The following is a 25616-nucleotide window of genomic DNA, read 5'->3' on the forward strand; positions in this document are numbered from 1 at the left end:
TGTGACTAATTTATCAGAGGAGTAGGGGGCACAAAGAGGAGCTTTATTCTGTCCCCCCTTCCCATATGAAGATCAACTCCCTTGGAATGTCCACCCCCCACATCGACAACCACAGACTAAACCATGTTTTATCCCTTGCAGCTGAATTTACCAAAGACTACTCATTAATGAATAATCAAGAACAAAAAACGTCCATTAAATCCCTCTAATCTGAAAAGCGACCTCCTTCTCAGCAGTACTGGGCACGAAAAACTGCACTTTACTAGAAGGAGTCCTCCAAAAGTTATAGCATTTTTCCCCTCTGCACCCATTGTGATTGATGGAGCAGCCACAACAGGGGAAACATTGGTCCACCTCATATTCTTATAAACATCAACACGCTGGTTAAGAAAAGCAGGCCTCCCCGTCCCACTGCCAGACGTGTAAATAAGCTTCCCTCTGGGAGAAGAGGGAACCACTGCGCTGTGCAGCGCTCTCACGTACACCAGTGATCACCACCATTGTTTATGCTCCACAGCACACAGATTTGTCATTATGTGGCCATGGCATGCATATCAACTGAAAATGCATCTCAGACGTGCTAAAACAAAAGACACGCAGTTTATTTGCCCGTATGCAGTTCTGTGCTCAGCAATGTGGCTCTTATAGCACTGACTCCCTCTAGAGGATCACAATGGAACTTCCTCTATTATCGCAAACATGTATAGCCAGCCAGTTAATATTATTGAGATGTATTTGAATATAAAATTAACATCTGAAAAATATGAAACCTGAGAAAATTATATAGTGTAATGTATTCCAAATACAAGTCAAAAGGCTTAACTAACTTAATAAATACAAAGGTTACAGAAATGAATTTGTAATTGATTAATTTCTTGGTTAATGTCTTGGATAAATGTGTTATGTTGTCTATCTATCTATCTTGTCTGTCTGTCTGTCTTTCTGCTTGTCTGTCTGCCTGTCTGCTTTTTCCATTCAAGTTCTCGAGTTTTGGAAAACGTGATATAATGAAAAAAGCGAGTGTTGGTAGCCCGTGGGGTGTCTGACGTGGGGGGCTCGCCCTCTAAATAAACTTTGGAGTTCAGAGGGGGGAAAGAGAAGGCAGAGAGCTGAAGTCATCAGTTACCAGACGAGCATACGAGCTGGGAGCAGGCGAGAGAAAGGGAGAGATAGTGAATTGCTCAACCGTGAAACTGTGAGCTATAGAGATTGAACAGAGAAGAGCGAAGTTTCGGCGACTATTTACAAATCAAGCGCCAATCAACAATCAAGCGTTTCACTGAAAGTTCCTCGAGATGCTATGATGAGGATGACGCGAGAACCTCCTACATGCCAGGCTCAATAAATAAAGTAACTTCACACCTGGACGTGTCGTGCTGGATCACAGAGGGGAATACATACAGTCATTAAGGAAGACAATCCAAATTTATCACCATGCCAATTTAATTTGATTCCCTTCTCCCCGTTTTGCTTACAGTGCGCTGGATGGAGAACTAACACTTTCATTGTTTCCATGGAATGAGTGGCTCTCTCTTTGGATATCTCACAGTGGCACATATGTGGATTGCCTCCAATATGTTACTGCCGAGTCGGCCCAGGTGCATTTGGGCCATTGAAAATTCTGTTCCTCTTGCGCGTGAGCAGAGCTGGGGCTTCTGCCCGATTTAGGAATAACATATTGAGTTTTGCACAGATCAAAGTGCGATAAGGGACATTGAAATTGACAAGACAAGCATCATTCCCCTGATTACTATGCAATTACAACTGATCTCCATTGTTTTGATCTTGCATTGTATGGAATACACAAACTGTCAGCATCACGGCTCCAGGCACCGGCTACACAAACGTAAGTTCTGCGCGCGGCTGATCTGATGCTTTGCGCACACCTGCACCGTGACTTGTACTGGCTGTTTTTTGTCAATTGCTTCTTTGTGGTCATCATGTTTTAAAACATATGTCATGCTTTTTCTCATTTGAAAAGACTTAGAAAAGTAAAATTATTGTTTAGCCTTAAAAAAAAAAAAAATCGTTTATGGGAGAATATTGAAATGGCAAAATGATCAGGTGATAGGAAACTGATTAAGGTCAAGGTTTACTAAGAGAAAGAAACTTTTTTCTTGTCAACGAAGACGCGCCATTGCAAAAATAATAAAAAATAAAAAATAAAAATTAAAAAAATTCAAAAGCTAAAAAGAAAACCAGTGGAATCTCTTCTGTGGTTTGGCATATAGACAGCTGACAACTAAAGCAGTTAAATATTTCTAACCAGCTGGAAGAACTGTGATTGAGTTATTGTTATCGAAATAGATATGCTATTTTTGTTCTTATGACAACAGGAGTATATCGCTGTTTTCTCCGTTTGTATTTTGACAAACAGCCTGGGTTGCCAAATGCGCTGTTTCCCGCAGAAATACTCAACATTTGTGGGAGTGGGTTGATTTTATTTTATTTTTTCTGTGGTGTGAGGGTTAAATGGAAAGAATGTTTTGTTCAACCAGCCAACAACAGGTTAAATGAATTATATTTTATGTAGATAGGCAGACCATCTGTGATTAAGAAACAATAGCTATAGTGAATGTAGTGAAACAGTAAGTAATAACCTTACTCAGAGTAGATGCCATATGTTATTTTATGCTGTTCATATAGTTCAGTAGTCTTATAAGCCTATGTTATGTCTAATTTTATTTTCTTCTTCTTTTTTGGGGGGAAAGGTATTTTCTCAATGTTGCCCCATTGAACAGTCTGTATAGGCTACATACGCCTATCTCCCACAGCCTCGTTTTCATACGGGCAAAATTCAATATGGTCTGTACTCTGAATGAGGTCCATATGAAGTATAGCAGTATGGCACTGTGTACATTATCCACACAACCCTCTGTCCGGTTACATTTTTATTGCAAACTTCGAAAATAGTAAAGTAAACTTAATGTTTTTAATACATACAATTTGAAAATGCATAAGGATTTTAAAATGCGTATAATACTGTAGTTTGCTATCGGTTTGTTTTTAAGGGGTTTGGTCTTATAATTAGGCTGGTTTTAGAATAGTTTGTTACAAAGACTTGGCAACCCTGCAAACTGTTGCTTGAGATGAGCCCGTATCTCAGTGAAACTGCGCCTGTCACTAAAGAGTGGCTGTGTTCCTCATGGTTTCGTTTTGATGGCTTAATTAAGGGGTATTCCACATATGTGTCACTACAGTGCGTTTTGGAAGGGAGAAAACAGCTAGGCTACTTAGACATCCTAGATAAACATCTGATGGGAAATGTTGCGCTGAGGTAAAAGTCGAGTTAGAAGACATCCGCGCAAGTCACGACAGATGTTTTCTTTTTAGTAGACGCTTGTGTGGTTTAATTTGGACACGTAGCTTAGCCTACATCGGCGAGGAACAGACCGCTGGTTTTATAATGTGATTTAAATCATGTATTTGGCTATGATGCAGTTCTTAAGTTAGTCTACCTTCCGTTGACGAGTAACGTTTTGCTCGTGTTTTGCTTTACAGTCTCGTGCTGTTATTTTAGTTAGCACAGCGAACATGAAAGCATGAATTTGTTTACCATTATTATTATACTTACGTTGTGAACTGTTCGTCTAGTAGGCTATCTATGGCCAGTCCAATTTCTTGTTTGGATCGCTCTCTAGCGGCCACTGCATTACGTTGAAAACCCTTTGTAGTGCGCTTGGTCCGTTTCACGCATATGTTGACTGTTCCTGCTCGCGGAGACGCGACAATATGTATCACTAAGTTCAGTATTGATAAAAAAAAACTGCGCTTCCAGTTTCTTCCAGTTTGTAACAATGCTGAATTAATTTGAAAAACACATTTTTAAATTTAGTTGTTACACATTTTCTGTCCCGAACCTCTCTCACGCCTTCACATGGCCATTGGGGCATCTATATAGTTGAGGACATAAAAGACCTGCTGCTGGTACATGTTTTATCATTTATAGCACAAAGTTTAATAGTTTTAGTTGAAGGTAGCATAAGAAATTCCCCATTTTTTTCAAAAGGCCATTTTAATAAGAAGCATTAAGTCAAGGTTGTAACCAAATACTCAGGATTGTGGCGGACTAAGTGTAATTTGGTGGTCATGCCCCCCTCACTGTCTATGGTGGTTATGGCCCTGGATGAAGTGTTTATATGAATATTTTTGGTTTATATGGGAGAAAGAAACGTAATTTTGGAAAACTTGGCTTTGAAATAAGCAATGCATGCATGACAGGCTCCAGGACTGTGGAACTGAGTATGATTTTTATTTTAATAAGAAAAAGTAATCTGCAAATATGACTTGAAAGGCTTGATTAGAATGAATGTATAAACATGTGGTCCAAATTAGTTGTGACAAAGCCAATTAGAGCAAGAGAATAACTTTTGGTATCAGAGAGCCACAAAAATGCCATTATGGCTATGTGGTGTTCACTGGGTTACTTTAAGTCTGATAGAACAAAATAATATTATGGAATTCAAAATACAAAACCCTTAGCCATATTTTCTGTTTAAAACTGAGATGATGCCAGAATTGTGGACTGTGGTCAGGACATTGTCTTCAGCATACTAAGTATGTGCTCTCATGTGGCATATAAGAAAAATATGTGTCTAATCTGACTTTGACAGCTATTTAGTTGAGCACACAACTGTCATTTTGAATTTAAAGAAGAAACAATTTTGGGTTATCCTTAAAGAGCAGAATCATTTCACTCATTTCAGCATAGTTTTTGATCAATTCATACGAGTCAAAATCTGCTATTATTTACAACAGGATCTGCATTTTCATGGGTTTAAATAAAAGATTTTTTGATATAGCCAATAAAAGCAACTTTGTGCATCAAAGCCATTCCTTTCCTGGTAAAAAAATGAACTTGATTTTCAAAGGTCAACGAATTTGCGACAGCTGAATATAACTTTTTTGACCAGCTAAACAGTCTCTGAGTAACATGTAAATGATTTAAGCCCTTAAATAAACTTAATTCCGTAAAATAAGTATAATGAACTATGCAAAAAGCATTTTGAACGTCTCCAGCTCATTTTATAATTACTCAACAATCGAACATTGTTCACCCCTTATGCACGTTATCACGTCCGTCAAAAACTTAGACTGGCTGTCATTTGGAATATTACAACTAAAAACATCAACATAACACACTTATGGGCCTCAATCACTTCACTGTATACTTGCTGGCTAAGAAATAATTATTACCTTATGATCCATCTGTTTTCAAATCCAGATCATTTGAATATCACAACATGTCTGTCAAAAAATAACATGATATTGAAGAGGGATAAAATGGCTGCCTGAGCGGCGTCAGCATGCTGTCTGTCAGAGACGATAACGTACATAAGTATAAACTTGTTCATCACACGCTAAAATTGAATCGGAAATACTTCACACTGCGTGCTTAAGAAAATAAACACTTATCCACTTGAAAAACTTCGCTGGGTAGTGAACATTGTTCAACGTGTTGGTTTTGACGGATGTTTTTTTTTTTTATCTACAAACTACGCATTCTGATTCTGACATTCCTGATTTGAAAATTTTCAATAATTTTTTATTCTTGACTTATCTTTTTTCATAATTTTGATGAACTGTTAAATGAGTGATCTTGAGATGAGTCCCTGTAGTTATCCAATTTGACTCTCATATGCTGATGTAATTTATGCTATAATATATTATAAACTTGACGTGATTTTTATAAAATGTAGTTTGATCACCATCTTCTCAGTTGTTTAAAAGATTAAGGCAGTTATCAAAGTTTAATAAAAATATTGTTTAATTTTAAAATAAAAGATGATACATTTTTACACGATTTGTTACATTTAATTACCCCAATCAGATTTTGACTAACATATCAAAATATTCCAAAGTGATGTTATAAATAGATACAGGTGTGCAGGGTGATGAATCTTTAAATGCAAGGTCAAATCTTTGCTGTATAACACTTTGACAGTGAAGTGTGACAAACATGATGACCGCTGTCCTCTTGTATGCATCAGGCATCATCAGGGCTGCTAATTAAGAGACTTTGAAATGTCTGTGATGGACAGAAACCTGGGTGAATGACCATGACTAATTTATCAGTTTACAGCGAGTGACCAAACGGTCGTCTGACCTCAAACACTTCCTGTGTTCTGCGTGTGCATTTCTGTGTCTCTGCAAGTAGAAGCCACAAGGCTTTGATTTGCATTTAAAATAGACACCTTTTAATGCCAAAGTATTTGTAACATCTGATACTTATAATATCAGAATGTCTTCTCTGCATATGACTGCTTTGCAAGAGTATTTATTTTTAATGTGAGTGTATTTGTGATACAGGAATACACTTTTTTCTAATATAAGTGTACTAGGTCACAGAGGATATGAAAGGTAAGGTCACCATTTAAGTTTAAAATGAAGTTTCACAAATAACGTCCCACACAGCTTTGTCAATGACAGTATGTGGTAATTAATTTCCTTGTGAATAAAGTCATGGCTGTGTTTTTTAGTAAATTATCTCTACTTGTGTGTGGCCTCCCCATGTTGTAAATATCCCAGGAAATTGTGTCGGCTTGCCTCACCGACTCAGACCACAGGTCTTTGGGCAATAAGCAAATGCTTTTGCTTAATGTCGATGTCTGACATTTTGTTATTTAATTAGGTTTTAACTCTGCCGCTTTACCAATAGATGCTGGGAATGCTTGCTTTTGTGGTCGTTGAGTTTGAACCGTGGCACGAGTGCTCGTGTGGTTGTTATGCAAGTCGACCCAGGGGCTGTGGCAGTGTAAGGGCAGGCAGAATTCCTCTGTGTAAAGGGTTCTGTGAATTAGAGAGCTTTGGCAGGAACACATGTGGGCAAATGGACAGCAGTTGTAAAGATTGCTTAGATATGTCAAACAGAATATCCTTGATCTATGGCAATCTGGCAGCCAGGACTGAACTCTGAAAATCAGGGGAGGGAGACAGGAAAAAAAAACAACAATGATGCCCGAGTTCAGTAGTATGGAATGTAAGAGCAGGTTGAAAACAGCTCTATCTATGTATCTATCTATCTATCTATCTATCTTAAAAACGCATTCGACCGGATTGCCTTCTTAAGGCGGGTGCACACTGTGCGATTTATAATAGTGCTTTACAGTTGTTGCTTGTCAGACTGTACGTTCATGATCCTCATGTCACAGCTGTCATTTATGTCAGACTGTACGACAGTCAAGACACATTAAAAATGGACATGCGCATGAAAACTTGTCCGGAGTTTTACATCATCAACCCACACACATTCGGTGACAGTGAGCTGCATTACACGCGGGACTGAAATGGTGGCTAACAAAGACATCTTTAGCGTTAATTTTGATCACGGCTTGTCTTGAAAAACGAAGACAATTTGACATTCGACACTGCAGGACTGCCAGAATTTCGTCGGAGGTAAAATTTGATCGCAACGGTCATTAATCGGCTGTCTGTGAACATGTCAAACTAGAGATCAAAGACTACAGATTTTAGCCTCGGAATATAGGTATCTTTTAGGATTCTCAAAATTTGTCTCAGACGACCAAATTGTGGCCAAAATCGCACAGTGTGCACCCGGCTTTAGTGTAGACGCTCATGTGGTCGAATGTGTTCAAAGTACAGCCACTAAATACCGCCTACTCTCCGCCTAATGGCCTAACGTGTAAACATTATGAGAAGCACGCGATCCAGAAGGGATTTAAACTCGGTTGAAGACATAAGTTTGGTTTGAAGACTAAAAACGTACCAAGCACAATGATCTCTCACCATTTCATAGCGTTTGGCATGGTATTGTGGCTCACTATGGTATAATCCTCATTATACCATATTATACCGCGTGGTATAATCCTCATTATGTAACGTCCTTTCAAGCCATATCATTTCAAATGACATAAATGAAAGTAGAAGCAGAAGCTATTTTTTGCCTCTCTTAAGTTGAGCTAGACCAATCTATGTTTTGCCCCTACCTCACCCTCATCCAGATGCTTAGACCGGGTCAGTCCCTTCTAAAATGCAGAGCTTTTAACCATCTGAGACTCACTTTTCAGAGACACCTGGAACCGATTGACTTTAATCAGAGATGCTCCCTGAAGCACCTTCCATTTTTACCTTGCTGGATTCAGCGAGGTACTGCACTGTACTTTACAGTATGATGCGATTAGATCAGTGAACGTCTGTTCTTCTCACAGTAACTGTGAACCCAATCACTTTTGACTTCTTCAGTTCCCGAGCCAAAACAATGAGGCCATAGTGCATAGACATTATTCACAATCCCTTGAGCAAAAAGCTGAAGAAAACGTTCTCTTAATCCCCTTAAACACAGTCAAGACTATTTCTCCGAAATATCATCACTTTTTCTTTCAGAGTCGTTCTGTCCAGAAGCTTGTCAGGTCATATAACAGGTCAGCGATCAGCTCTATAATTTAAGAGTAGATCTTAAGGGATCTGTGAGTGAGAGTGTTTTCTAAATATGTCACTAGGACATTGAGAAAGCTCTTCGTCATGCATTTGTGGTGGACTGCTTCAGCACATATTCGCAGCTGGAGGTCTCCAGTGGAGACGAGTTGATTCTGTCTGGAGTTTTGTCACAGTGAGGCCGCTCTGTTTGCGCTTATGAACACAAAGGCTACTGTGCTGCCATTTGCGTGCAAACCCCGGTATGCACCGTGTCTCTGTTGATTAGTTTCTCTGCCAGGAGAATCCACAGATGACTGTGCTTCCTGTCGTGTTTATTATTACACTATATTATGGTCACTGTTGTAGCCTTAATTGATGGCTCTGTTCTTTCCTCGGAGAACCTGGAACCATTTAGTTGTACCCACCATTCCTGTTTGCTCTTATAAATGTTGAGAATGTCCAAGTAAATGCCAAGTATGTTTTGTTGTAACTAGGTGCTGGCAGGAGAAACAAGGTTTTCTGTTCGGTTTTCTAGACTCCAAAAAATATGGATTCCTACACATTATATCTTGAAATGTGAAACTGTTTAATAAAGTGTCATTTTTTGCAAATATATTTGTAACATTTTTTTAGAGGAAGTGGACAGAGGACAGGAATTGATGAGAAGGGGGTGGGGTTGCATTGTAATTGTCTTTGCTGTCACTTTTGATCAATTGACCGTTCACAAAGACCCGCCCCCTTTAGTTACTGTCCGACAAGCCATGCCGCTCTCAAGCCACACATCATGTTCTCATACAGTGAAAAATACATCAGAAAGCAAAGAGGACACTGACAACTCGTCAACAGACAAGACCAAGCAGGTTACTTTTGATATTAAACAAAGTCTCAAATTTTGTGATTTTTTTAAAAGAAATTTAAACAAAAAATACCGTTTTGTGCCTCTTTAGTGTGTCGTGACAGATCGCTGTAGCGCCTCTACCAATCATCTCTTCCTACTAGTTCATTTATAGCATCAAATGAATGAACATCAGAAGGAATGTTGTTTCAATCACGGAAGGACGTCAGTACACACCATTTTTCAAGTTCAAGTCCACCAACGTTAATCTACCGACTCCCCTGACTGCTTTGTCAGACAAAACGTCAGATTCTACGTTATGATTGGTTAGATCCCCTGTCAAACAAACTCCCGGCGAATGGTGAATTTATCGCATTATTTTCTTTTTAAAAATCGTATTGACCCCAAACTTTTAAACGATATGCCATGGCATTAAATGTAAATTGATATAACATGCTTCTAACAGTTTCAAACAAAACTTTAAATAGCTTTCAAATATATGATGCCACTAGTCAAACTTTGGCAGTAAAACAGTGATTATTTAGTCCTCAAAAGCGTCCATTGAATCAGTGGAGGAAGATAAAAAAAAATCCCTTGTGCCCTTTACTCTTGGAAAGCAGTAAAAGCAGCCAATCTGGTTAGAAATAGCCACAAGAGAAAACAGAGACTAATGAGACTATTAATACTAACATGAAAACTTTTTGTGCAACTATTTTTGGTGCAGCAAAGTTAAATAAAGTTGAACTTTAAAGGAAATAAACAGTGATGATACACCAACTACTGCTTGATAAGAGAAAACTTTAAAATAGACGAACATATAATATACATTACACATAGTAACAGGATAAACATGTTACATTTGATCTAAATATGCTAGATTTTAGAATAATATCTTTGTCTTTTTTTGCATCTGTCAGCATCCAAATTTTTGGTTTATTTTGCAATGATGACAAGCTGACTGCACATTATCCCTTACATAATATATAACAAGTAATATTTTAGCTGTGCAAAAGTATGTTTTCCAAAGACTTCCACATGAAAGAAAAGGCCTAGACTGACACCAGAGGTTTCACACTCCAGAAAATACATAATTTATGTGTATCCATTACACATCTCAGATCTTTACATTTTCATACATCATTTTGAGCGCACATGTTATTTGATCCTAATGTAAAAATTATGTTTCTACCACAGAGGGTTCAGGCGTGAGCACCCAGGGATGCCAGGGAGGCTGTCAGACCTGCTCCGTTTACAATGGCTGTCTGACGTGCAAACCCAAGCTTTTTATTCACCTGGAGAGGGACGGGATGAGGCAGATCGGAGTGTGCCTGGCCTCCTGCCCCAATGGTTTCTACGGCACCCGTTCCCCCGACAGGAACGACTGCATAAGTAAGACACGTTTCACCTCAGCTTCTTCTTGAAATATTTACACTACAGACGACTTTGTCTTGCATGCTACAGCATTGTCTTCTCAGTTCAGGGAATGTGGTAACGCGTGCATAACCTGTCTTTCAGAGTGTGGGTCAGAGTGCGACTCGTGCTTTAACAGGAACTTCTGCCTGCGCTGCAGAGCGGGATCCTACTTGCACAAGGGCAAGTGCATGGAGAGCTGTCCAGATGGGCTGGTGCCCAGCGATACCAAGAAAGAGTGTGTCCCTGGTGAGTGTTCAGTTGATAGCCAGGGATATGATAGATAGTTTTTAGTTCCTTTTTGTGTGGTAACCAGTATTGTGGAAGCTACTTTGAAACTGTAGCTTTCCAAGCTACAAATCTAATCATAATTTGAAGTAGTAAAACAGTCAAGCGATTGTTTTGCCAAAGTAGTTAACTACACTACAAGCTATAATCAAAAAGTAGCCATATGCATTGAAGTTACTAACTGTAAGGGTAAATCTAGTCAATCTAAATATCTAATGTTATAATTTATCATTTAATTAGAGCTGTAGTTTTTGCTGGCACAAAAACAATTAGGAATGAAATAAATTTGCATGAATGAAATGATGGTGACAAGATCAAACTTGAACAGATAAATTTAATAAAACCTTCATTTACACAACTGAGGTGAAAATATACTACATAGTACAGGGATGTTCATTGGTGAATAATTTTTGGTTAATCGATTTATTTACATGGACAATCCAAATGAACTTATTCACTAGAATGAATAAAATGATTAAAAGCTACACATTAAAGAGTGGACCATCTAAATGAACTGATTCACTGAAATGAATCAGATTTTCAAAAGGTACATGTTAGAGAGAAGACTGTCCGAATGAACTGATTCACAAGAATGAATCTGAAAACTGCATATGAAAGAGAGGACAGTCTAAACTATTTGTTAATCTGTTTATTTACATGGACCACCATTACACAGACTTTCAAAAGCTACATATTAGAGAGAGAGCCATCTGAATGACTCACCAGAATTGATCTAACATTGAAAACTACATATGAGAGAGAGGACCGTCCGAATGAACCACTTCACTAGAATGAGTCCAATCATTAAAAGCTACATACAGTATCATCGCTGTCGGGCGGAAAACTTGTCTATCTCCAGAAACGCTACTTTTCAGGATATGAAAAAAAACAAAGTCTTTTTTAAATAATTAAACACCATGTTGTCAAAGTTGATACTGTGGCTTTATATATGGTCAGACATTTTACCAAAATCAAAGCTCAAATGGAGTTACGAGGTTTTTGACCAGCAAATTTCTGAGAATTTTGTTTTGTCCGTCATTTGAATGGCCACATCTGAGGCAGTAAGTGCATCGCATTATGTTTTCATCAACTTACACATTCTTAAGTTTACAGTTTTTTATTTGGCCAAAATCTCTTTTTAATACTTTTCATTGGTTAAATATTTGCAAAACCCACAGACAGACGTTAAGGGTGAACAATAGTGATAATGATTTGTATAGTGATAACGGTATCAAAAGTGATAATGGGAAAAAAATAAAAAAATAAAAAAAATATGCAGATAGTTTTCTGCCTGACAGCGATGATATTCAAGAGAGGACCATCTGAATGAACCAATTCACTACAATGAATTAGACTTTCACTGCTACATAAGACAGAGGGCCGTCTAAAAAAAACAGCCATGTGGAGTTTGGATGCGCAACAGCATTACTTGTTTGAAAAAGTAGTTTGTTAAAAACTTCATGTCATGAAAATAGCTGAACTACTGCACTGAAAAAAATTTGGTGTAGAAAAATTTTCAACCAGAAATTTCTAGCAAATTCCTTGTAAAACATACTCCATTAATCTGTTTTATAACTTCGAAAATTCATTTTTTACGGTGTACTGAAAAATGTTGTCATTCACAGTCGACGTTCACAGTTAGTAGCATCACTACATTTAGTTAGTTACTGTGTGTGTGTGTGTGTGTGTGTGTGTGTGTGTGTCTGATGGTTTTACAGCATGTCCTGTGGACTGCGACTCCTGTCAGACCAGTGACACGTGTACAAGGTGTGTGCCGGGACACTACCTCCTGCATGGGCAATGTTATCACATCTGCCCGGACGAGTTTGAGTCCAACAACTCAATGGAGTGCATCCCGACAGGTCAGTCTCTAATATACTGTACACCCAATGCTGTATGTGTGTGTTATGTGGCTTCACCGACTTGTTAACTGTATTTTAGTGCACTGTGAAGTGGGCGAATGGGGCGAGTGGAGCCCCTGCTCGCGCTTAGGAAAAACCTGCGGCTTCAAATGGGGTGAAGAAACAAGGACCAGGAAGGTCCTACAAAATCCCTCACCAATGGGGAGCGCATGCCCACAGACTTCTGAAAAGAGGGTTTGCGTTGTCAAAAAAAGAAGATGTAAGTGGACAATACAATTATTGATAAATAGACCCAATCGTCCCTGAAAATTGTAAGCCTGATCACTTAGAAAAGTAAAAAGCAGCATCCTTTGATGTATCATTCGTGTTTGTAACACTAACAGTATGGGATGAGGTTTACACCAAAATCTAATGCTAAGAACAAACCCTGTGCATAAGAAATAATAATAGTGATGCTTGTCTTAGCGAATGGAATTACTAGTAGGCTGTTATCCAATTTCCACATCTTTAGTACAAAAAACATTGACTCTGCTCATTTTATTATCATATAAATGCTTGTTTTGTATCGTCTGGATTATAATTATAAATGAAAGAGGCAGAAATATTTCCCAACCGATGAAAAACAAATACATGGAGCAGATTCAAGGATCTGTGCAGTTGTAAGCTTAGCCATATTTGGCCAGTTATGTTTTGAATGTTTATTTGTGTAGTGGTATTTGTGGGACATTGCTGCTTTATGACAGACAGCAGGCCAACTCGACGCTCCATCGCTCTCCACCTCATAAACACTCAGGGCCTCAGCGCAGAGAGAGGGAAGAAGGGAAAATAAAGGAGGTGGAGATTCACATGTGAACTTCTCTGACTCCAAAGAACAATGACATGGCTTGATCACACACAAAAATGCAACAGTAAAACACACACAAAAAAAGTTCACACTTAAAGGATTAGTTCACTTCAGAATTAAAATTTCTTGATAATTTACTCACCCGCATGTCATTCAATATGTTTATGTCTTTCTTTCTACAGTCGAAAAGAAATTAAAAAGGTTTTTGAGGAAAACATTCCAGGATTTTTCTCCATATAGTGGACTTCATTGGGGTACAATGGGTTGAAGCTAGTGCAAGACAAGCATTTGTGGTTAATAAGTATATCATTTTTATTTTGTTTTTTAGAAAATGACCGATCGTTTTGCTAGATAAGACCCTTATTCTTTGGCTGGGATCATGTAGAGCCCTTTGAAGCTGCACTGAAACTGTGATTTGGACCTTCAACCCGTTGTACCCCAGTGAAGTCCACTATATGGAGAAAAATCCTGGAATGTTTTCCTCAAAAACCTTAATTTCTTTTTGACTGAAGAAAGAAAGACATAAACATCTTGGATGACATGGGGGTGAGAAAATTATCATGAAATTTTAATTCTGAAGTGAACTAATCCTTTATAGGCCCGTTCACACCAAGGATGATGGCTATATCTATAACAATAAAGATCAGTTCTAAAAATCATTCTAAATATAAAAGAGTCCAAACCACAACTATAACAGTAACGGCACAGAGAAACAATATCATTGGAATCACTTTCAAAACAATTTTTTCCAGCTGATGAACGATAAAAACGATAGCCAATCAGAATCCACCTACATTTAAAGCACTAGATGACATAATTGCAGCGCACACTTAGAATAAAAAGAACAATATTGTCTGCTGGTGTGGACACTAATATAGTTATCGCTATAGTTATCTCATATATATATATATATATATATATATATATATAATGCAATTAGTAAAAAAATATTGAAAAAAGTCTTTTTGGTTGTTTTTCATTTTAGTGAATAAATTCAGTATAATTAATAACTAACAGAACTGTTTTACCCAAAATATATTTATGCATATTAAATTGTCAAGTCACCTGTATGTTTTTTTTGTGAGTTCCAAATCAGTCACTTATGCGGTTCCTTTTTATGTAGGAACAAAGCTTACATCTCATCTTAAACGTGTGTTCTCTCTTTCATCACAACCTCTTTGCTTGTGCACAAAAAGACTTTTTGTTCCATGTTAAATCAAAGCGAGGATTCAGTGCAGTGTTGATCCGCCGGGGGCCACGGCTGAGGGGTGCGTTTTATACACTGCAGGCTCGGTTATCGACCTCGCCCCCGCTTGTGATTACCCAGCTGCCCCTACTCCTTGAACATCAACTGCACGCTAATTATCGGCTGGGGTTCTGTCCTGTCCGTGTTTATGTTCCACATACACCAGCAGGGTCAGTGGTCCGACCCCCGCCAGCTCAAAGTAATCCCAAGCCGCCCTCTGACACTGATACATCCTCCTTGTCCGCCCCCCACTCCCAATACACACACACATGCAACTGCTTTACTTGTTGTTGCCCCAGCCAAATCTTCTCCCGTTACTTGTCATTTGTTTTTCTTTCGTGTTCTCCCTCTGACTAATCCTGACCTTTTTCTTACACAGCTTGTCCAAACGCAACCCTGCGTCTGGCCCCTGTCCTTTCCCTTTCAGGCTTTACAACTCTAGACTCAACTCCTAGTGTCAACATGTGCTCATTGAGGTTTTTAACATTGAGATGGATACAGACAGACATACAGATAGATAGATAGATAGATAGATAGAGAGATAGAGAGATAGAAAGATAGATAGATAGGTTTAGGGGCGGGGTTAGGGGGAGGTCATTTGTACTAATTCATACAAATTTGGCAACACGTAAAATATGTACGATTTAGCAAAAATCGTACAAATTTGTACAAGTGATGTTGTATGAGTTTGTACAAATTAGCCACCTCATAAAATATATACTAATTGCTGTGAGATCGGGTTGGAAGAATCATGTGACACTGAAGACTGGAGTCTAAATTATTTTTAATGTAAGTACAGAATCTGGAATTCCACCATTGTTGTTTTGTGTTTTCGTGTGTGTGTATCTCAGTCGTCCACTGAACTCTTAGCCTCTGTATGTAGCCATGCGCGCCTCTGCCCTGCACACTAGCACCAACCTCCCTAAGGGAGAGCAGCTATACTGGGCCTTCAAAGCCCAGGCATTCCTCCTGTGGGACGAGCCAGAGCCCTTAATCCCCGACTGGCTCCTGCCAAAAACCCCCGGACGACAGCACGCCTCCCTCCATCCAACCCCTCCCCACCCCCAGGGTTCATTAATGAAAATGTGCCCCACTGCACCCGACATCATATCCTATTTCAACCACCTCTACCTCTGTGTCCTTAACAGCAGCAGACTGGGATGATTTGGGTTGTCAGGGTTGATTTTAGAGCATTTCACATTTTACTGACTGTGCAACAGTTACACCCCCCAATCTTCTATCTGTCCTGACACACTTTTCACCCTCTCATCTCCCTCCTTCTTTCAGATCTCCTCCTTTTCTCCCCTCTCAATCACTCTTTCAAGAATATTGTATAATCAGAGCCAGATGACTCCTCGTTTCACCTATGCTGAAACATCTAGATAGACACAAGTATGATAGACACAAAAAACTTGTTCTAAATCATTCTTGCAACATATCTTAGAGGAGGATGGAACTGCAATCCATTGATTCATCCAGAAATGATGAATAGACCCATTATCATATGGCTATTTTCAGCTGTAGATAGAGCACCTGTACTCAGATTCAACTTTAAATGGAAGCCCTTTGCCGTCACAAAGTTAAACAAAAATTTTAGAAAGATTTTTTTAACGAAATTAATATTTTTTTATTCAGCAAGGATGCAATAAATTGATTAAAAGTGACAATAAAGACATTTATAATGTCACAAAAGATTTCTATATCAAATAAATTCTGTTCTTTTTAACTTTCTATTCATCAAAAAATCCCGAAAAATATGTATCCAAAAAAAAATATTAAGCAGCACAACTGTTTTTAACATTGATAATAATAAGAAATTTTTCTTGAGCACTAGATCAGCATATTAGAATCATTTCTAAAGGATCATATGACTGAAGACTGGAGTAAATCTCACTTTTAACTTTATATACTTTTTTTACATTTTAAATGTACTTGTTTTTACCCTAAGGCTGAAACAGGCTTTCATAACTAAAGGAGTATCCCATAGGAAAGAAAATTCACAAAAGATATCTTTAATATCTTAGGGCCAGTTGTTCAAAAGTAATCTGATTGGATTTCAGCTATCGGATTGGATCAAATCTTGAAAATTGGTTGTTCAAAAGGAAAAAAGGATTCTGAAATCAGATTAGATCAAAAAATCCAATCTTGGTTTTGATCTGGATAAAAGCATCAGTTTGTTCAAAACTTTTTAGTAAGATTAGGATACCTTTGATCCAAAAAAATCTGGATTATACTGATCCCATCAGAAGGGTGGATTTCAGGAACAAAATGTAAAAAAAAAAAAAAAAAAAAACTTTAAAACTGGTCAAAAAATAGCCTACAACATTTTTTCATGTAATATACATACATGCACATATTTTTTTGTGCATAAGTTCTTTGCGAGCGAACAGAAAGTTTCCTCGGTGAACGTTACGTGAAACTTTTCTGAGAGAATGCAAAAGCTTTTTTTTGTTTGTTTGTTTTTCTCCCCCATCTCATATTCTCATATCTCATATCACCATGTCCCTTTAGGGGCTCCGTAGAGCACTAGTAATCCAGATTTGGAAATCTGAAAAAGTGAGAATCTGGCTAAGGGTGATCCAATCCAATTTTGCTTTGAAAAATCAGCACACAAGTAAGATGGATTACCTGATCCTGGATAGCAAAACATGGGATTTCCAAATCTAGATCATTCTGATCCAGATTAAACTTTTTGACCAACTGGCCCTTAGAGATTTATTCAGTGAGATTAAATGGAGAACAAATGGAGACTTTTCCAATGGGACTTTCCTGTTTTTCAGATGGCCCTTACATGGGTCACCTCTAGAATTTCAGAAGAAAACAACATCTCAAATTCTGCTCAATGTGCTCAAGATAAAAAGTCAACTTTTGATATATCATATATTTCTCATCAAATTCCTTCCAGAACAAATGATCTGAGCTATGCTACCCATTTTAATTTTATGACACTGTATTTATATTGTATGACATAAATTGTCTCATTCGTGTCAAAATTGATACGTAAATGTAACAAAACCATGAACTAACTCTATTAGGTCTCTTGCATGAGCTTTGAACCATGACACTTTCCTCTGGGATTGCATCTGCTACTGCAGTGGTGACCAGATGCTCAAGAACATGGTCCATCCCTGAGGAAATGACTTATATTCAGATCATCGCTTGACAGTTTATTGAAAAACTTGACAGCCTTCCAGCTCTGAAAGGGTGGCAATAAACATCTCTATAAAAATCACCACAGTGCTCTGGTCATGTTACGCCTTGGTTTATGGGAAAGGCAGAGGATTACGCCTAATCCACTGATCTCCTAATCGTTATGACAAAGACAACAGTGTGCGTGGAGGGAACTTCCTGTGTTTAAAGAGACGGCGAGAGGGGAGGTGACGACAGCGAATGAAATGTGTGTGTGCACGGGTATGTTTTGATCGGTCAGACACCGTACATGAGTCAGCCCGTTGAGAATGCACAGTACAATCACAACATCCTCGAGCCCACGAGAGGTCGGGAGAGAATTTCACTTCATCCTCCTGAACTTGTTTCAGTCACAAAACAAGAGTCGTCATCCTCATGGCTGAGTTTATTTCAACAGCCAGGGCTGTGGTGGCCCCCTATCGCCCTGGCTGGACCCCAGGAATGTGTGGGTCAGTGTGGGTTGCAGTGGGCAGGGAGTCCAGAGAGAGTCTGGCTGATTGATAGAGCCTGCTTTGGGGGGTGGGGGGAGCAGAACGGTGAGGCTGTCCACCTCAGCATTTTTCCAATCCTCATCTGTGCCCCACCGATAAGCCTCTGACAATAATGGAAATTGGCTAGCCGTGAGTGTTGAGCAATGGCGAGATAAAGTAATATTAACGGAATTTGTATTTTAAGTCTTTCTATTTTTTATGTGGTTATCGGTTGTTAGCTTATTCTGGTGTCAAACATTCAGCTGGGCGGCTTCATCTCGGTTGCTCATCTTGACAGCTTTATTCCAAAGAGACGTACTGTGCGCTGATTGCAGGAATTGCGTTCCTGGAAGAAACTGGACTGGTTGCTCAAGAGCACAATAGTGATAAAATTCTCTGACTCTGCAATTGATGGGTCACCACTTACCTTTTTGCATTTCCAGTGTCTAATTTTTTCAAAAAATGAAAATGCTGTCATAATTTACTTACCCTCATATTGTTCTGAAACCATATGCTGTTATTTTTTGTTAAAGGTAGGGTAGGTAATTTTGGAGAGGCTAGCAATAGCAAGCTAGCTTTGAAAGCATAAGATCCCACCCTCCCATCAGCGACGTCTCCTCCAAAACACATGAACGTGCACAGCCAGAGCAGAGTCTGCAAAGCGTTACATTACCTCATGTTTCAAAACACATAACATTACAATAATAATGAACATAACTTATGGCACTTTTCCACTGCATGGTACGGCTCATTTTTGGGGGGGTTTACACTGTGTACAGTACCTAGTACCTGGTACTTTTTTTAGTACAGCCTCGGTTGAGGTTCCAAGCGAGCCGTACCGATACTAAAATGTGATGTGCAGATCACTGATTGTTCAGAGAAAATCGTCACTACCAGCATCATTGGATTTGCGACACGAGACACCAAACCCGCTAGATTTAAATAGTCAGCAACAGCTACCACAGTATCATTTGTTCATATGACTTTTTGAAAACGACTAGCCTTAGGGGCCATTTACATATCGCATCTGAAAACATGTGGCGTCTGTCTTTGCTATGTCTGTCTTTGCTATGCAACCATGAACTGCGCTCTCCATGACGATGAGGAAGTTTCAGCAAAGGATAAATTGATTTCTAGCCCTTGCATTAGCTTTACTACTAGATGTATTTATGGAGATGAGATATAAAAACCACCCTGTACAGCTATGATCAGCTGTTCGGCTGAGCTTTTGATGTTTTGTTACGGAAAGGCCGAAGCTGATCGGTTGGTTCTTGTCACATGACCTGCGGTGCGCTTGCGGCATTCTGAAAATTTGAGAATTTTTCATTATGAGCGTGCCTGCCACGCGCCTACATTTGAAATAACGAATTTGAGCACGCAAAAGGCACAATATGTGAATGTCCCCTTAAACAACTGTTGCACGCAACTTGAAAAAAAAAAAAAGGCTGTATCGTGGTCAGTAGACGAGGTGGAGGCGCATCTATAACGATCAGTCTATAATCCCACCAACTTTAAAGCGGTACTAAACTAGTGGAAAAGCATCCTGAACCAAAGTAAAGCATACCATGCAGTGGAAAAGCGCCTTTAAAGAGTGCTGACTTGTATACTACCTGACTGCTGCAGATTCATTTTGGCATTGATAGTGTTAGAAACCCATAAATCCGAGTCTGAGGACGTGAACCGCTATGAGTAGAATGTCACGGTTTGCCATCTCGTAATTATGGTAGTTATGGTGTGGACGCAGCATAAGGTCATTGTTTTGGTTCAGGAGGAACTGTAAAAGGTGGCTGCTGTTTGTTTGCAGCGCTCGGTGACTGTCTGTCTACAACTCGTGGAACGTGCAGATGACATGTGATGTCTGATATGGAAATACATAGGTTGACAGGCAGGACATTCTATCATTGCATTTAGACTGAATGTAAACTGAATGTTTAGACCACTACTTCTATTATTGATTGCTATCAGGATGTGAAGTGAGTTTCAACCAGTATAACAAGTGTTTCTGAAAAACATTGCCTACTTTACCTTAAAGAAGAATCTTTGAAGATCTTCACTTCTCTGTACAACAATTCAATACAACAGTTCACAGTGACCAGATTAGTCCAAAAAGGGCCAAAAACACAAAAATAAGCACCATAAACATAGTGCATGCAACATTTGCACTATATTCTTTCTGAAGGAAAAAGTAGCTGTGTGAGAAACTGAAATGTATGATTGTTCATATCCCCATAAACACTTGACACCAGGACTGATGTTGTTTTCATTTTTAGTATTATTCTTAGTATTATTTATACACCATTATATTTATTAATATTTAGAATTAGTATTATTAATATTTTTATATTTTTTTTAAATACTTGCTTTATTTTTATTTCAGTTTTAGTTTTAAAAGTAATGGTGAGAAAATAATAGCAGAATTTTCATTTTTCAGTAAACCATACCTTTAAAACACTGATCAACCAGTCATTAACAGTGTTAAAGAAAGAAAAATGAAATGGAAAAAGATTTCGTACAAGACTGTCATCTTGTGGTAGACCAGACACAACCAATCACACAACCCACCAGATGGTTCTGCTGTTTCACAACTTTATAAATGGGTCTTCATCCTGGATTCCATCAAACTCTTAATAATCTATGAAAAATACTTTTAAATAGAAGTGATGATTGCTGAAGGGATGTCTCCCAACCAAAACAGCCCAAAATGAAGAACAATGGTCATCTTAGGTTGAATGAGTAATGCCATCTGGAGCGGGAGAGAAATGAGGGATGATGGGAAAATCACTAAAGCCTGATTAATAGAATGATAGAATGATTCAACATGCCTGTATGGGAAATAAATCAGCCCAGACGCCTGCCAAACTCTGACTCTTCATATTATGTGTGCACTTTTTCTGGTTACAATACTTTCTCGTATCCCAGATTAATGTGCAAAGACATTGTAAGTCATTTTCCCGTAAACTGTAAACACTGTGGTGCTTAAAATCATCGCGATTGTTACTTTTGAACACACCCCAAACCGTAAATGTTAACGTGTAACTTGTTTGTGCTGCAGGCATGAATGATACACTACCGTTCAAAAGTTCGGGATCGGTTAAGATTTTGTAATGTTTTTGAAAGTTTGTTATGCTCACCAAGGCTGCGTTTATTTGATACAGTTAAAACGATAATATTGTGAAATATTATTACAATTTAATAGAACTGTTTTCCATTTTAATATATTTTAAAATGTAATTTATTCCTGTGATGGTAAAGCTGAATTTTCAGTATCATTACTCCAGTCTTCAGAGTCACACGATCCTACAGAAATCATTCTAATATGCTAATTTTGTGTTCAAGAAACAGCTGTGGTGCTTAATATTTTTGTGGAAACCATAATAATTTTCAGGATTCTTTGATGAATAGAGTGTTTAAAATAACAGCATTTATTAAATATAAATCTTTTGTAATGTTATATCTTTACTGTCACTTTTGATCAGTTTCATGCATCCTTGTTGAATAAAAGTATTAATTTCTTTAAAAATAAATAAATTACTGTCCCCAAACTTTTGAACTGTAGTGTATATCAGATCATGTAGTTTTTTAGGAGAGGTGTACTATTACTTCTCTAAGTGATCAGATTTTTACCTGGCAGATGATAAAATACATAGATTTATACTGTATTTAAATGTTTAAAATGGCTCACACTATCACCAATTGTCCTTGCAGGTAAGCCAGCAAAAGGCCAGCGGCGGGGAGAGAAGAAAAAACGCTTTAACCTGCAGGAGAAAGAAAACTCCGAGGCCCGTCAAGAAAGGAAGAGAGAACGAGAGAAGGAGACGATCGAACGGGAAGATTCGGAAAGCCGGAACAAAACTGAGCACCGTCGCCGGAGGGATCAGTGCAGGGACGCTGGAACAGTATAAAGAGATGCTGCTCCTCGCTGCTCCTCTGCCTTTCTTTCCCCTATCAGTCCGTGTCACCCCCTCACCCTCTTAACCCCTCGCCGAGGGGGTGTTGCTGCTACCTGTATAATTTAAACGTATACTGTATATGCACATGAGAGAGGGGGCGCTCGTCATCCACACAAATGCAGACAGTCAGGACGCCCCTCGAACTTCTCCTTCAGAGGGCACCCTTCACCCCCCTTGGGCCCGGTCTGGTGCTGGATTGAGGCTGAACTGTGTAGCGTGGGGCTGGGCATGTCCGATGATCCGTGGAATGGTTTTTTTAAAGGGGGTCCAGGTACAGCACTGTATCATGGTTTGAATGTAGGTTTTTGTGACATTAAAGTAGAGTTGTTGTATAAACTTCTGTATTTTTGGGGGGCTGAGTAAATTAAAAATGAGCATGCTTACTGCCACCGCGGACATTGCCTGCCGCCAGAGGCTGAGACTGCATGTTGATTGGTGTAAATGGCTAATGAACTGGCTTTCTTCATACTGGATGAGCAACAACACTCTCGCTGCAATGTTTTAACTTCAGTTTTCTCCGAACAAAGTGTTGATTTGCCTGTCTGTATAAACAGGATCTGAGCTTTCCATTGAAGCCATCTGACCAGAAATCAAAAGCACCTGTATGTCAAATAAACAATACTGAGTTTGTATTTGTTTGTAATTTATTTATTGTCTGAACAAGCATAAATATACATCACACACAACAGTAGCTTAGCCATAAATGTTTGGTGATGCATGAAACCAAATATGTGATTTTTCCCTCATTTATTATTTATCCACATTTAAAATTCTCTGTGAATAATATTAATACACAGATTAGATAGATAGATAGATAGATAGATAGATAGATTATGATTTTATGTTTATACTGTTCACATAAAGAATATACACTGTTTTGTTCTAGGATGCTACAAACTTACTTTAACAATGGCTATTAAGAATAATATTCAAGGATAAGAGAATAATATTCAAGTTTGTAAGAGTTGCAACTGTATAAATACATAAATAAAAAACACACATACATGTAATTAGAGAAACTGATAGCTACTTTTAACGAAAAAGTTTTTTAACCATTTTGTGTTATACATTTCTGTTCTTAAATAAAGTTTTCTAAACTATCCTCCATCATTGTTTTATTTAGAAGGTTAAAATGATGTTATCATAAGACGTTTGTAACATATACAATAAACTAATAGCGGAAATCTGGCCAAACATATCACAGTAGTTAATACCAGTAAATACAGCGTTTTTGTAATTTTCGCAAAGATTGGCTAAAAAGTCAAAAAGGTCGTTGTGCGCGTCTCATCCAGTCCAGTAGGTGGCGGTGACGGTTATGATCATGATCCTTCATCACCGCAGTAGCATTTGTGCGAGTAAGAGAGATGTCTCTAGTCTAGTAAATGGCAACATGCGTCGTTTTCAATCCGTGAGCTTTAGTTTTACGTATATAAACATACTAATATTTTTTACTCTAATCATTTAGCTCGCTAAATGTATCGGTAGTTAAAGTACATGTAATTATTTGAAACTAGCTAACTTTGTGTGTGTTTTTTACTGAGATGGCTGCCTGTAACTTTTTTATTAACGTGCTGTGACTTTTATGATATAACTTCACGGCATCAGATTTTAAGTCGTTGCCTCAGTTTTAATAATAAAGATCAGGAGCTCAAACAATCATGTCAGTGACAGGTGAGTTAGACTCGCTCGAATCCCCCCATCAGTCCACTGATCTGAGTGAAAGGACACTGACACCAGAAGAGATCGAGAAACTCAGAAATGACCGGGTTTTAGTGTCAGACTTCAAGCAGCAGAAACTCGAATCGGATGCTCAGAAAAACTGGGACTTATTTTATAAAAGAAACACGACGAACTTTTTCAAAGACAGACACTGGACCACCAGAGAGTTTGATGAATTGAAAAACTGCAGAGAAGTAAAAGATTTTGCACGCTTTTGCTGTAACATGTTTGAGTTTGTATGGATGATTGTAACTTTCTATTCTTTCAGTCTGAAGGAGAGAAGCTGGTGTTGTTGGAGGCTGGCTGTGGGGTTGGAAACTGCATTTTCCCCCTTCTAGAAGAGGATCTCAATGTCTTCATCTATGCCTGTGACTTCTCTCCACGAGCTGTTGAGTTTGTGAAGGTAAAAGTGACGGAATTGCGTTTCCTTTCACTTTAAAACCGATATCTGGTTAAACTTTTTCCAACCTTATAATGTCACACGTTCATATACTAATTGTGTTGTATGTACTCTGTCTTTATTTATGATTATTCATTATTATTGCAGCAAAATTCCTTGTATTGCACCGAGCGATGCCTTGCGTTTCAGTGTGACCTCACTAAGGATGATCTTCAGGCTACCATACAAGTAGAAACAGTGGATGTAGCCACATTGATATTTGTTTTGTCTGCAATTCATCCTGAAAAGATGCAGAAAGCCCTGGAACAGATTTTTAAGGTACTGCTGTGCACATTTTGGAAGACTGGAACTCTATCACAGTGCATCAACATGTCATTTAAAACAAGCAAACTTATAACTGATGGTGATATTTCATGTGTCTTTGGATCATTCAGTTTCTTTGCATTCTCAAGTAATTTCTGCTTCCTAAACAAACTCACAGGTATTAAGACCAGGAGGTATTGTCCTCTTCAGGGACTATGGACTGTATGATCATGCCATGTTGAGGTTTAAGTCAGGCAATAAGCTGGGGGAGAATTTCTATGTTAGACAGGACGGGACCCGTTCCTTTTTCTTCTCAAGAGGTCAGTGTAGACTTTGATTTTGATTATCTGTATTACTGCAATGAAGTTAATGTGTTTTCTTTTTTCTTTCTTCCATCTGTTCTTATAGAGCACTTGGCTGGTTTGTTCCAACAGGCAGGATTTGAGACTCTTGTGAACGAGTATGTGTTGAGAGAAACTGTGAATAAAAAAGAGGGTCTGTGTGTTCCCCGAGTGTTCCTGCAGAGTAAATTTCGCAAACCCGTTCCCTCATAATGACCAGCATAAATTAGCCATATTTTTGTAAAATTTTTTCCAAAGTCTTGTGTATTAATTTATTGACTGTCTGCATGTTTTTTTTACTATCTCATAATGAAATAAAATCTTCTAATTGTTCAGTTATTTGCAATTCTTAATTTCAGACTTGGGGTATAGTCAAGTCACCT

At 38.4% G+C, this 25616-nt stretch overlaps 2 protein-coding genes across 2 annotated transcripts; both read left to right on the forward strand.

Annotated features, from left to right (window-relative positions):
* The first annotated feature begins 1108 nt into the window (after window positions 1-1108).
* On the forward strand, window positions 1109-23102 carry rspo3 (R-spondin 3). Its single transcript, XM_051865934.1, has 6 exons — window positions 1109-1846; window positions 10406-10600; window positions 10727-10870; window positions 12628-12771; window positions 12851-13030; window positions 22226-23102. The coding sequence occupies exons 1-6, from the start codon at window positions 1753-1755 to the stop codon at window positions 22420-22422; spliced, it is 954 nt and encodes a 317-aa protein (XP_051721894.1). The 5' UTR covers window positions 1109-1752; the 3' UTR covers window positions 22423-23102.
* A 668-nt stretch (window positions 23103-23770) lies between these two features.
* mettl6 (methyltransferase 6, methylcytidine) lies at window positions 23771-25568 on the forward strand. Its single transcript, XM_051865935.1, has 5 exons — window positions 23771-24383; window positions 24458-24592; window positions 24737-24907; window positions 25071-25212; window positions 25301-25568. The coding sequence occupies exons 1-5, from the start codon at window positions 24129-24131 to the stop codon at window positions 25444-25446; spliced, it is 849 nt and encodes a 282-aa protein (XP_051721895.1). The 5' UTR covers window positions 23771-24128; the 3' UTR covers window positions 25447-25568.
* The last annotated feature ends 48 nt before the right edge of the window (window positions 25569-25616 follow it).

Source organism: Ctenopharyngodon idella, chromosome 16, assembly GCF_019924925.1.
Source record: "Ctenopharyngodon idella isolate HZGC_01 chromosome 16, HZGC01, whole genome shotgun sequence".
In the NCBI taxonomy this organism is placed as follows: domain Eukaryota; kingdom Metazoa; phylum Chordata; class Actinopteri; order Cypriniformes; family Xenocyprididae; genus Ctenopharyngodon; species Ctenopharyngodon idella.

Coding starts and splice junctions, on each gene's coding strand:
- rspo3 (XM_051865934.1), top strand. CDS start 1,753: ATGCAATTACAACTGATCTCCATTGTTTTGATCTTGCATTGTATGGAA. Junction 12,772..12,850: donor AATGGAGTGCATCCCGACAG/GTCAGTCTCTAA, acceptor ACTGTATTTTAG/TGCACTGTGAAGTGGGCGAA. Junction 13,031..22,225: donor CGTTGTCAAAAAAAGAAGAT/GTAAGTGGACAA, acceptor TTGTCCTTGCAG/GTAAGCCAGCAAAAGGCCAG.
- mettl6 (XM_051865935.1), top strand. CDS start 24,129: ATGTCAGTGACAGGTGAGTTAGACTCGCTCGAATCCCCCCATCAGTCC. Junction 24,384..24,457: donor AATTGAAAAACTGCAGAGAA/GTAAAAGATTTT, acceptor CTATTCTTTCAG/TCTGAAGGAGAGAAGCTGGT. Junction 25,213..25,300: donor TTCCTTTTTCTTCTCAAGAG/GTCAGTGTAGAC, acceptor CTGTTCTTATAG/AGCACTTGGCTGGTTTGTTC.